Source organism: Balaenoptera borealis, assembly GCF_965194805.1.
Source record: "Balaenoptera borealis genome assembly, chromosome: 1".
Lineage (NCBI taxonomy): Eukaryota > Metazoa > Chordata > Mammalia > Artiodactyla > Balaenopteridae > Balaenoptera > Balaenoptera borealis.
Window position 1 is genome coordinate 125,951,314 of NC_138860.1, and position 12,684 is coordinate 125,963,997.

The following is a 12,684-nucleotide window of genomic DNA, read 5'->3' on the forward strand; positions in this document are numbered from 1 at the left end:
ACACCAGTGATTAGCCCAGTTGCCAGATCATCTGTCTCTCATTAAGTTCACTATTTCATGGCTTTCAGGTGTTCTCCAGAGCTAGGACCTTCATTTTTACATTTTCTTTAAATATTTTCAGCTACCTCTTTTTTCCCTTTCTTAGAATTCCCTTTCCAACACTCAAATTAATTTCGTTTTTGCTCAGACTCACTGTTTATTTTAAAAAGCTACTCTATTCAAAAGTTTAAGAAGAAGAGGAGCATTATTCTGAGGGAATTTCCTTTGTCAAGTAGCATAAATTAAACTCTCTAAGAATGAACACTGAAATGACTCGAAGTGTTGATAGAACTCGTCTCTGCTATTCAGATTCAAACAACTAAACTATGAGCTCAGGTGAGACCCCTAACTGGGGTCACCCAAGGCCTCCTAAATTGACAATAAGCCAGCCTCAAAATGTTGACTTGCCATTGACAGATGTAGCCTATCCTCTCCTCGGTTGGGCCCCTAGGACCAGTTCTGGAACATCACGAAAAAAATATTTAAATGATACAAAAATTCCAGAAGCCAAATTCAAATTGTGAGGAAATAACAGGGATAGAAATAAAGAAATATTTTAAAAGTAGAAATCTTTTTGCAGAATAAAATCAACTACCATAGGATCTGTCTGCAGCAACAGCTCTCAAAGAGTTTTCTGTTCACCAGGACCATCAGGATTGTTCATTAAAACTCTACTGGCAACAATTCTTGGACAATGGACCTAAGGGGGCCTAGAAGAACTGCATTATTAACAAGCACCTGCATAACACGATGCAAGGTATGACCATGACCTTTGTGTTATGTCTACCTTTGTCTCATCCTTTTGCTTTACCTCTACCTGGGTATCACCTGTATTACTATCTTTGGATACCAATCTGTTTCTCCACTGGTACAAAAAAAGGGATGAAAATAATCTTTACTGCCATCAGGAGCTACATAGAGAAGGATGTTTTCTCTTTCCTTGTATGCTATCACTTTTTCCATCATAAAGTAAACTGTTGGAGAGAGTTATGGTTATACTTATCAATCATAAGTATTTTGTCTTCTACCTAGAAAGTCATATAAATGATTTATGTTTGTTGCTAATTCTTTAAACTTAGCCGTCATTTCCAAATAAAAATACCAAGATGTTAAATATAGCTGCTGGCTAAATTGAAAAAGAGGAAGGAATGAAATGATAAGAGAAGAATCCCTGGCTCTCCTGCCAATCATACCCCTCCCTGCATTACTATCATCCTGGGTTAGTGAACTAGTGATTCTTTACCTTATCTACCCATCTAGTTCACCTGCACTATCCAACTATCTCAACTCATCACCTCCCTTTGCAAGCTGAGACCTGGTCATTTTGTGTTGAGAAGCAGCCAGTCTATAAATTAAAAGTCCATGTGATTTTCTATCAAGACTTACTGGAGTCCATTCCAATATTGTTTTATAGCCATTTTTTTTCACATTTTAGAAACTAATCATATTCAGTATATTAAAACTATGTTACTTCTGTGAAAATTACTTTATACCACACTGCAACAGGTAACACTATGGTTAGAATTGTTTAGGGAGATATTTCTTTTAATTCTGGGCTTGTGGGGAAATAACCATCTATGTCATAAATAGCTTAATTCTAAGCCAGAGCTAAGAACTAAAGTAAGTTCTGAGTAGAAGTAAATTCCAGCATTTAAAAGATGAAACAGCATTGCCCATCAAGACTACCAACTTTGAAAAGACAAGAAACCTTGTATTGAATATCGATTAACTGAACAAAGCAAAAATTGTCAAAACCATAGGTCCTTACCAGAAACGGACTCCAGCAAACGCAGGAGACACACATTATACCCAGGAGCTGGATGACCATTTCAAAATGATGAGACCTGCCTTGTCTGTGCTGCTGACTTTTAAATTTAACTCTTAAAAGTGAAATTCCTGTGATGGCATTGCAAAAAAATGAAATACCAAGGGCTAGGAGTCCCAGAAAAGAAAAAAGTAAAAGATAAAACCTATCTTCCCAGTCTTTGATGTGATCTGTATTGTAGAAACACCAGGTCTTCGACGCTTGAATTTTATAGTCACGATGCCCAAGGATGGGCAGCAAAGCTATGAAAACAGCAAAAAAGCACACTCCACTCAACATCATTTTAACATGTTTGGATGTAATTTTCGTAGAGTGAAATATTGGTTGGGTGACTCCAATACATCGTTCAATGGCCATCACACTGCCTAGAAAAAGTGGGCACAGACCAGAGAATACCATGCAGATACCAAAAATACTGCAAAGGACGTTTGATTTGTCAAAATGGATCCAGTCTTTATCAGAAGCATATACAAAGACTGCTATAGCTCCATTGATGAGGTGCCCAAAGAAATCTGTGATTACCAGAGCACTAGCCAAAAGCAAAAACGATGACTTGTACTTCTGTCTAAATCTCTGGTATGCCTTCATGAGAATAGCAATAGCAAGGCTGTTTGATAAGATTCCCACTGTCATGAAGGTTATCGAAAAAGATATTGAAAGCTCTTCTTCCATTTGGCAAGTCGTATTTGAAAGGAGCCCAGCTGCAGGAGACACTGGCTGTTTAGAATTGTTCGTGGACATTGTTGTGGAGATAAGAGCCGGCCACTCAAGTCATCTCCCTCTCAAAACAGTGCAGGCTTGCGGTCCAGAGATCTGCAGCATAAAGACAGAGAAATTATGAGCCCTGGATAACTGTTCATCTGACATTGAAGGCCAAAGCACCCCAGCACCCTGTGGTGGGAATCAGATTTATCTGGCCTGTCATGAGCAAGGTTGCATCATACTGAAAACAGCACACATCTGCCTGCAGTTCCACATTTCATTTTCAAGGTAAAGAAGATACCAGAATTGAGACCCCTTGGTTAACCTCTATGGCTACTCTGCCACTGGGCACCTCCTAAACTGCCTCCTGACACTTCACTGACACCTTAAAACTCCTAAGGTTTACGAAGTCGCTTAACAAGGCTAGATTTAAACCCAGTTGAGTTTTGTTTTTTTTTTAACATGTTTATTGGAGCATAATTGCTTTACAATGGTGTGTTAGTTTCTGCTTTATAACAAAGTGAATCAGTTATACATATACATATGTTCCCATATCTCTTCCCTCTTGCATCTCCCTCCCTCCCACCCTCCCTATCCCACCCCTCTAGGTGGTCACAAAGCACCGAGCTGATCTCCCTGTGCTATGCGGCTGCTTCCCACTAGCTATCTATTTTACATTTGGTAGTGTACATATGTCCACACCACTCTCTCACTTTGTCACAGCTTACCCTTCCCCCTCCCCATATCCTCAAGTCCATTCTCTAGTAGGTCTGTGTCTTTATTCCCATCTTACCACTAGGTTCTTCATGACCATTTTTTTTCCCCTTAGATTCCATATATATGTGTTAGCATACTGTATTTGTTTTTCTCTTTCTGACTTACTTCACTCTGTATGACAGACTCTAGGTCCATCCACCTCACTACAAATAACTCAATTTCGTTTCTTTTTATGGCTAAGTAATATTCCATTGTATATATGTGCCACATCTTCTTTATCCATTCATCCGATGATGGACACTTAGGTTGCTTCCATGTCCTGGCTATTGTAAATAGAGCTGCAATGAACATTTTGGTATATGACTCTTTTTGAATTATGGTTTTCTCAGGGTATATGCCCAGTAGTGGGATTGCTGGGTCATATGGTAGTTCTATTTTCAGTTTTTTAAGGAACCTCCATACTGTTCTCCATAGTGGCTGTATCAATTTACATTCCCACCAACAGTGCAAGAGTGTTCCCTTTTCTCCACACCCTCTCCAGCATTTATTGTTTCTAGATTTTTTGATGATGGCCACTCTGACCGGTATGAGATGATATCTCATTGTAGTTTTGATTTGCATTTCTCTAATGATTAATGATGTCGAGCATTCTTTCATGTGTTTGTTGGCAATCTGTATATCTTCTTTGGAGAAATGTCTATTTAGGTCTTCTGCCCATTTTTGGATCCCAGTTGAGTTTTTAAAGTATAATAGTCTATTTTAATAACTAGGTGACTTTCTAAAGTTTCTGCTTTTTTCTCTGATGAGCTTTGTCCCCAAAGTGCAGATTATTCCTTTGGGACCTATGACTGTCAGGCAGACAAAATCATCTTCTCCAAACTTTGGGAGGGTGCAAAGTGGAGCCACAAGCCCACTGACGCTGCATGGGGCTTCTCTGAATAAGTTCTAAAACTATTTAATTAGGTCAAATAACAGCAAACCACACGCATCAGTGACCCCTGGAAGGCTCAGCGTTGAGTCTCTAGGAAGATTTTCTGGTCCAGCTATCACCTGTGCAGAAATGTTGGCTGAAGAGAGCAAAGAAGGCGGGCCGCCCTCAACTGTGGGCGCATCTGCCTAGATGCTGTCGATCTAAGTTACAGCTTCAGGGTAGCTACATCCCAGGCGAATTATTTATTTGTCTCTCTTTCCCTAGTGAGTTGAGGCCTGAGTCACAGACCCTCTATACCCGCCACCACTGCCAACCCGCCCCGAGCTATTTCCGCCAGCGTTTCCCCAGCAGCTTTCCGGGAGGCTAGGAATTCCGGAGCCAGCCTTTCCTGGGACCTGCCCAAGTGGGGCCGCCCGGGGCTGCCCGGAGGGCAGCCGCCTCCTCCGGGTCTTACTCACAGCTCGACTTTCGATCACTACTACCCCACTGCCCCCAGGCCTCTGCTTGCAACATCCTTCTCGAACCTCTTAACTGCCTGAAACTTTCTGCGATTGCTCAAACGCCAGAGGCCGGTTTCCCTCCCACCCCGGGGGGCGCCAAAGGCCTGCACTGGCCCGGATGCCGGAGTCGAAGTGTCGCGGGCGGGGAAGCAAGGAGAGGGAAGGGGATCTTTTCCTTTACCCGTTTCCCTCCTCTGAGATCCGTTCTACCCGGTCCCCACGCGCACACCTCAGACTCCGGACGGATCAGACATTGCTCTGCGGGTCTCCCCAGCTTGGGGCATCTGGTCCAAACTTGTTGGCCAGCTCAGGCTAAGGTGCCCTCCGGTGCCGCCGGCTGCAGCTGCCGCCGGGCGTCCGGGGTAGGGTGGCTAAACCTCAGTCGGGTTGAGCAACCGGAGGCCAACGCGTGGGAATCCAGCCGCTGAAGGGGTGTTTACCTTGGCATCCCGGGCCGCGGGCAGGGCTCTAGGTGGAGCAGAAGAGCGCGCGGGTCCGTGGGCCATCCCGCGCCCGGCTCCGCTCCGTCGCTGCCGCCGGTTCCTGGGGCGCTGCGCCGCGCTCTCGCTCCGGCTCCGGCCCGCGCTCCGACTCTGTCTCGCCGCGCGTGCTTCCGCGCGCTCTCCCAGCGCGGAACCTGCCGGGTGCGCTGAGCTCCTCCGATCCTTTAGCACCTAGCGGCGCTCACCGCCTGGGCGGGGTGGAGGGCGCGGTTGACCTCCGCCCCTTCCTCTCCGCCCCTTTTGCGTTGAGCCCAGAGCCGGACCAGGAGAGACTTGAGCACCGCGCTCGGATGCTACGTCCCCCTCCTCAGCATCAATCAGAGCGGCCCTCCCAGCTGCCCGACCACTTAGGGGGAAGTTTTGTTTTAAACTCATTCTCCAGCTCAAGGCGCCATCTCTACGGCTGTAAAATAGGAACCAGGAGAGCTGAGGCAAGCTTGCAGAAAGCTGTCGTGACAGCGTCTTGAACTGTCAGATTGTAGTCTGCAGACAGTTCATCCCAAATCCAGCTCAAAAAGAATAAAGAAACCAGGTAGAAGGAAAGAGATGGTGTATTGGGGCTTAGGGACCGATATCCCCAGGAAGTTAAAAACAGGTATTCGGGCCACTTGTTGTCAATGGAAAGTCACTGCCTTAGGATTCACTGTCACTTAGAGGACTGGACTGTTCCTAGCTTTCTAAAGAATGTGAGAAGGGAAAGGGATAAGCAGTATTCTCACAGGACACATGCAGATAAAGCATCAGTAACATTTTAATGATCAAAAAAGCCCAATGGTGAGAGAATTTCTAGTGGTATATTTACCCAAAGAGATGTGATTCAACAACTTTTGTGGAGATTACTTTATGATCAAGTAAAGAAAAATCCACTACTTCGTTAGGAATTATAATTTGAGCCATTGTAATGCTGTAACCACTTTTTGCTAATATTGTTTTGATCTGTACCTATTAACTATCTCATTTTTATAGCTAATCACTTATGGAAATCTATTACTGACCTTTGCTCTTTTTATCAGTAAAATATTGCCACAACTTTTGTGAAAAACCAATGCCACATGGAAATAAACCCTCTTTTCTCCATTCTAAAATCAGAAAGGGCCTCTAAATCCCTAGAAATTGGAAAGGATCATAAAGTGCTGCAGTGAGATAAAATAAATTAGCCATTAACTATAGAAAAGAATGATTGCACAGCTTTCCCCTGTGGTAGATATTGAGGTTTTGTTTTTGTTTTTTTTTAATGATATGATCATAACTTGTAAAATAAACTGTTACTCAGGTATGGTCAGGGAATTGAAAAATTTGGTTAACCAAATATTCTGGTTAGTAGAGAAATATTACATCTGGATGACCAGTGTCCAAAAAACAACTATGTAATAAACCACATGGAAAATGTGCATGACACAGAGCACTATTCTTTCCTTTAGTGATTAACAGCACTTAATCACATTAGATGCAATTACCTATTTACTTATGTCTCTCCCACTGAATTGAATTCCTGCAGAAGTCTCATTCATCTCTCCATCCTCACCCAGGACTATGCCTGGTCACTTATCCAACGCTGTCTGAATTCATCAATGTTACAACCGACATTTCAAGTATCACACTTCAAAATCTTGAACAGTCCCCATCTCTCCCTGGCACATCTTACTAACAACAGCTGCTCAATCTACTGGGTAAAAAAAGAGAAAATCCTCATTAATGCAATTTCAAGTCATAATATTTATTATGTAATATATTCAAAACATTATTAATTTATTTTTCAAAGTACTAGATAAATCCCATTTTTTTTTTTTTTAAAAAAGCATCTACTTCACATGTATTCTTGGAGTTCCTTTTTTAGAATCCATTCCTTAATCAAGACACATTTCACCTGAGTCTCAATAAAAGATTCTAAAGCATCTACATCCCTTCTCAAGATAGAAAGAATATATTAGTATCAGTAGAGAAGGCTACTAATTTATATGGAAGATTAAACAACTAACTAACTACATTTAAAAGAAAAATATATATGTCTGGCCTTATCACACCCAAATCTGATCCCCTATTCCAAGTTCCCAATGGCAGCCTCTGACTGCTTATATAAGGAAGAAGAGCTGGCCAATCAGCAGATGAGAGAAACAAACAGATCAAAAATTGTGTGTGGGGCGGGGGAGGGGATGGCGGATAAACTCTTCTGAAAAGTGGTAGTTGGTATTGTTAGTGCTAAGTGGACGCACATAAAACTCTTAATTTATACATTCATTCAACAAATTTCTTGAGCACCTACTTTGTGTCAGGCACTGTTTCTAAGAGGCAGAGGTACAGCTGTGTGGACAAAGAATCCAAGCCCCTGCTCTGGTATGGCTTCTAGGCTGGGGGAGGGTACTTACTTTTGTGGAGCGTGTGTCCAAAACCTTGATGTGATTTGGTGGCTTCCCTTTAATGGAGGCAAAACTGATGTCAGCCTGTCTACAAGAAGATAACATACCATGACAGGTGTGTACCTGGCAATCACTTCCTTCAGGATTAGATGCAGAACACTTTGCTCAGAAGAGTGTGCACATTATAATTAAAGTCAGAGAAACTGGGACTCAGTGACACTGAGGCTGAAATAAAAACTCCATAAAAATCAAAGGAAGTGTTGGAAGTTGATTTTTATAGTTTTAATAAAACTGTCTAGGAAAATTTTTCTGGAACTTGCCATTGACATTAATACTAGAAACGACGCCCAGCTTAGTAGTAATGAAACTAATAACAACTTCTTTTGTTTTTTTATTTTTATTATGTAACTCTTTGAAACACGAAAAGTAACATACATAATGCATTTGTAAGTTGTGAATTATAATATAAAATAAACACCGATGCACGTACTATCTAATTTAGGGACTGCATTCATTTCCTAGGACTGCTGTTGCAAAGTACCACAAACTGAGTGGCTTAAACAACAAAAATGTATTGTCTTATAGTGTGGAGGTTAGAAGTCCAAAATCAAGGTGTTGGTTAGTTCCTCCTGAGGGCTGTGAGGGAGAATCTGTTCCATAACCCTGGCCTAGCTGCTGATGATTTTCTGGCAATCTTTATCGTTGCTTGGCTTGTAGATGCCTCACTCCAATCTCTGCCTTCATCTTCACATGCCATTCTCTCTCTTTGTCCTCACATGGCCATCTTCTTATAAGGAGCCCAATCATATTGGATTCGGGATCCACCCTACTCCAGTACGACCTGATCTTAATTGATTACATCTGCAACAACCCTATTTCCTAATACCGTCACACTCTGAGATACCGGGGGTTGGGACTTCAACATATTTGAGGGGGAGGGAGTAATTCCATCCATAACAAGGGCTCTACTAGAACATTACTAATATTGTTACATCTATCTGCATATTTCTGCCTCCATTTCATTCCTCTGTATCCCTCTCCCAGAGATAACCCCTATCCTGAATTGTTTGTCATCATTCTCTTGCCTTTTATTTTTTTATCACATAAATAACCAGATGAACCAATATGTAATTTAATTTTCCTTGTTTTGTAACTTAACCTTCTGTAACTTGTTTTTTTAATGCAAGATTTATAAGATTCACACATATTGTATGCAGTAATAGTTATTCATTTACAAAATTCTATAGTCACACAATGTTTAGGTATCCAAAATTTTAGAATATCATCCTGTTAATAACCATTGGGGTTATTTCCAGTTTTTTGTTCTTAGGAAATAATCTACTATGAATAATCTTGTATTTATCACTTTGTGTAGGAGTTTCTCTATGATATATACCTAGAGTGAAATTACCGGGTCATAGCATATGAGAATGTCTAACTTGCCAAGATAAGGCTGTGCCTAAGAGTTTTCCTTTACGTTTGTGATAATACTTGGAATTGTCTATCTCTTTAATTATTACCAACCAGATGGTTGTAAAGTGATATCACATTGGGGAACTAAATTATATTTCTCTTTGCATTCCTGTTTCTTCTTCTATGAAATATCTGTTCGTCTCTTTTGTCCAAATTTTTATTGGGTTATTTGTCTTCTTATTAATTCTTTATGTGTTCTAGATACTAATCCTCTATCAGTTGTAGAGCAAACATCTTTTTCCAAATCACAGCTTGCCTTTTAATTTTCTTTACTATCATTTCTTTGCTATCATTCTTTTACATGCAGTGCTTAATTTAATGTTGTCAAATTTAAATATTTTTAATCTCATATTTTATGTTGTACTCTAGCATTTTTTGTGTCACATTTTAAAACGCCTTCCAGAACCTGGATTATAAAGATATTCTACTATATATTTTGTAAATGTTTTAGCATTTTTGCCTTCCACATTTAAGTCTTTAATCCTTCAGATAATTATTTTTGAGTATTTGTGAAGTAGGAATCCAGGGTTTTTCTCCATATGGATAATCAACATTTGTGGTGCCATTATTAAATAATCCCACTATTATGGGTTGAATTGTGTCCCCCAAAATGCAAATATTGAAGTCCTAAGCCCGGCACCTCAGAAAGTGACCTTATTTGGAGATAAGGTCTTTACAGAGGTAATCAAGTTAAAATGAGGCCATCAGGGTGGGCCCTAATTCAATCTGATTGGTGTCCTTATAAAAAGGGGAAATTTGGAGACAGACACACAAGGAGAACACCATGTGAACATGAAGATGACCCAATTACATGCCATGGAAAGAGGCCTTTTCAGACCCCACAGGGGCCAAAAAGGAAGAGAATCATAGCCCTCACAGCCCTCAGAACGAACCAGTGCCGCCCTCGGCATCCCTCAGAACGAACCAATGCTGCCAACACCTTGATTTTGGACTTCTAGCCTCCAGAACTGTGAGACAATATATTTCAGTTGTTTAAGTCACCCAGTTTGTGGTACTTTGTTATGGCAGCCCTATCAGATTTGTACATCCTCCCTTCCCCACTAATCTGAAACATATATCTCTCATGGACCGAGTTTCCATATATGCATGGAGAAATTATTATTCATTGACAGACCTACAATGCTCAGTGGTTCCCACTGGACTCTGATCCGCCTCGGAAGTACTATTTGGGAAGTGCTATTGTCATCCTTAGGATAAACTCTGAATTCTTTAAGGGTGGTTTTCAAGGCTCTTCCTAATCTATCCCCCTACTTCTTCCCCAAGGTTTAACTCTCCTTCCCCACTGCTCGAACTCTTTGCCTCAGCAACACTGACATCCTTGACTCCTACAACCTGTCCCTTGGCCTTCGGCCACCTCTATCTTTAGCAATCTTCCTCCAACCCCTCACACATTGCCTGATCCCTATTCAGGCTTCAGTGCTCAAAAGTTATTGTGGTTTCTGTACCTCATGCTAACTGCATGTCTATCATCACCATTGTATTTCCAACACCTTGCACATGCTGTGGAAGTGCTCATGAATGAATGAATGAATGAATGAAGTAGACATACTACAGAAGTGGAAACCCAAGCACAAAGAAGTAACTTGCCTGATTAGAGTGGCAAGTACATGTGACAAAACCGAGTCTGTCTGACCACAAAACCCATACTCTTGCCAACTCTTCGTATTGCCTCTGGGTTTAATAAAATAAAAAGTGTTGTCCTTTATGCACAGGGTTTGTTGCTGCTAAGCCTACCACCAGAAGGACAGATGCCTGTATTGTTTTTCTTTTGGTGCCAGAAGTTTTTCAATAATCCATCTACATCCTTTCACAAGATCCAAGACCCACGATGCCACTTTTTTAGCACTGATGTTTTTGTTAACTCTTCAAGACAGGCAGAATGGAAAGTCTATGAGGTGAAAAGATGGGAAAGGTTGGAAGGAAGCAGAATAGAAAGATAATATTTATCGATTTCCTGCCCTGTGCCCAGCACTGTGACAGGCTCTTTCAATGCACACATCAACACCGCCAGATGGTCACCAGATGGTCATCTCCTCATTACACAGAGGAGAGATGAGGAAACCGAAGCCCATAAAACATAAATTCTTTGTCTAAGATCACACAGCTATGATGAAAGTGAGATGCAACCCAAACCATGAGGTGCTCAGCAATTTCTGCTTCTTTCAGGGACAGGGGGCCATGCAGATCCTCTTAAACCTCCCGTCTACTCCCACACCTCCCCATCAGCCTGGACCCTGCCCCCAGCTACTCCCTCTGGAGCCATGGGCACCTATCACCATTCACTATTTTTTTCTACAAATTTATTATACTCAAACTGAGCAAGGTGTTGTGCTAAGGAATTTTCGGATGCAGGGATCATGTAGCCCCAGCTTCTGCCTTCAAGGAACTTAAAATCTAGACTAGCATGCTAGTTCTTGTTAATGACCGATTTTTCACTTTTCTTTCCATTTCACCTTCATCCTTTTCCAGGCTCCCATTTGCCCTTTTGATACTTTTCTTCCTGATTTATTTGACTTCAATATTTCATATAGATAGCTAGGATCCAACTAAGAAGCAAATTTAATCCACCCAGTAAACTATCATTTTAAAGTGGCCCTGAGCAGGTGAGACACAAGACATACAGTGTTTGACAAAAGTGAAAGTGACAAGCAAGAGTTTGCATCAAGGGAGAGAATGGACCAGATGAAGCATCACAGAAATGCCTGAAGGCACTGGGGACCCCACAGGGGCCAAAAAGGAAGACTGTTATGCAAAGAAACTTTGCCTCCATCACTTTTTTTTGCATGCTTGCATATGAAAAGATATAGAATTTACATCTATTGAGAATTGGCTGTGTCTCAATGCTAAACACTTTACATATATATTCAATTAACTTGCCCTAGAACTCTATTAAAAAAGGCAAAATCATGATCTTCATTTTGCACAGAGGCAACTGAGGAACAGAAAGATTAAGGGGTTAAATTGCTTAACGGCAGAGGAGGAACTCAGTACCAGGTCTGTTCAACTCCTTGACCCTAACCCCTAGCCCGATGGCCTCCCTGAAAATGATAAGCCGTCAAGACACCCCCGCACGCTGTGGTTGGACACACAGGGTTTTCCCAGTATTGGCAGCTGTCACAGAATGTCCTTTTGTGGCTAAGTAGTTATCAGGGGTCATCCTGATTCCTCATCTGCATTCAGTATTTGTCCAGAGTTTTCACGTGAATGTTGCTTCAGTGAAGTTTCAAAACACCCGCACCCAAATCCAAAGCAAATCTGAAACCACCATGAAAGATGATGAGACCATCCTTGCTAAAGTAAAGAAAACCTCCCCTTAAAAAGAACATTAAAAAGAGTCCCTTGAACTGCAATTTAAGTAAAGAGAGGTTGAAGAAGAAAACAGTGATAGGTTCACTGTTCCTCCAACTCAGCACAAAAGGGAAACTGCTTTTCTTGAAAGATGGAGCCATCTCAGCTGTGGAAACAATAGCCACAAGCTGAACTCCAGGGTAGGACCGCCTTCTTGGACATGCAGCCAGTGCCACCTTGGAATTTCTTAATCATTTTATCTTTGAACTTGTGTATTTAAGTGAAGTCCAATGGGACAATGGAGCCTGCGCCAAGGGCTTAGACCTCC

At 41.5% G+C, this 12,684-nt stretch overlaps 1 protein-coding gene across 2 annotated transcripts in view; it reads right to left on the reverse strand.

Annotated features, from left to right (window-relative positions):
* Positions 1–9,176, reverse strand: part of PTGFR (prostaglandin F receptor) — a 63,448-nt gene extending 54,272 nt beyond the window's left edge. For both annotated transcript variants that reach the window (XM_082355789.1, XM_082355790.1), the window contains exons 1-2: positions 5,155–9,176; positions 1,808–2,677 (exon numbers count right to left, since the gene is read on the reverse strand). In XM_082355789.1, the coding sequence (XP_082211915.1) occupies positions 1,808–2,605 (798 nt within the window). In that variant the 5' untranslated portion in view covers positions 2,606–2,677; positions 5,155–9,176. The remainder of the gene's footprint in view (positions 1–1,807; positions 2,678–5,154) is intronic.
* Positions 9,177–12,684: the final 3,508 nt, after the last annotated feature.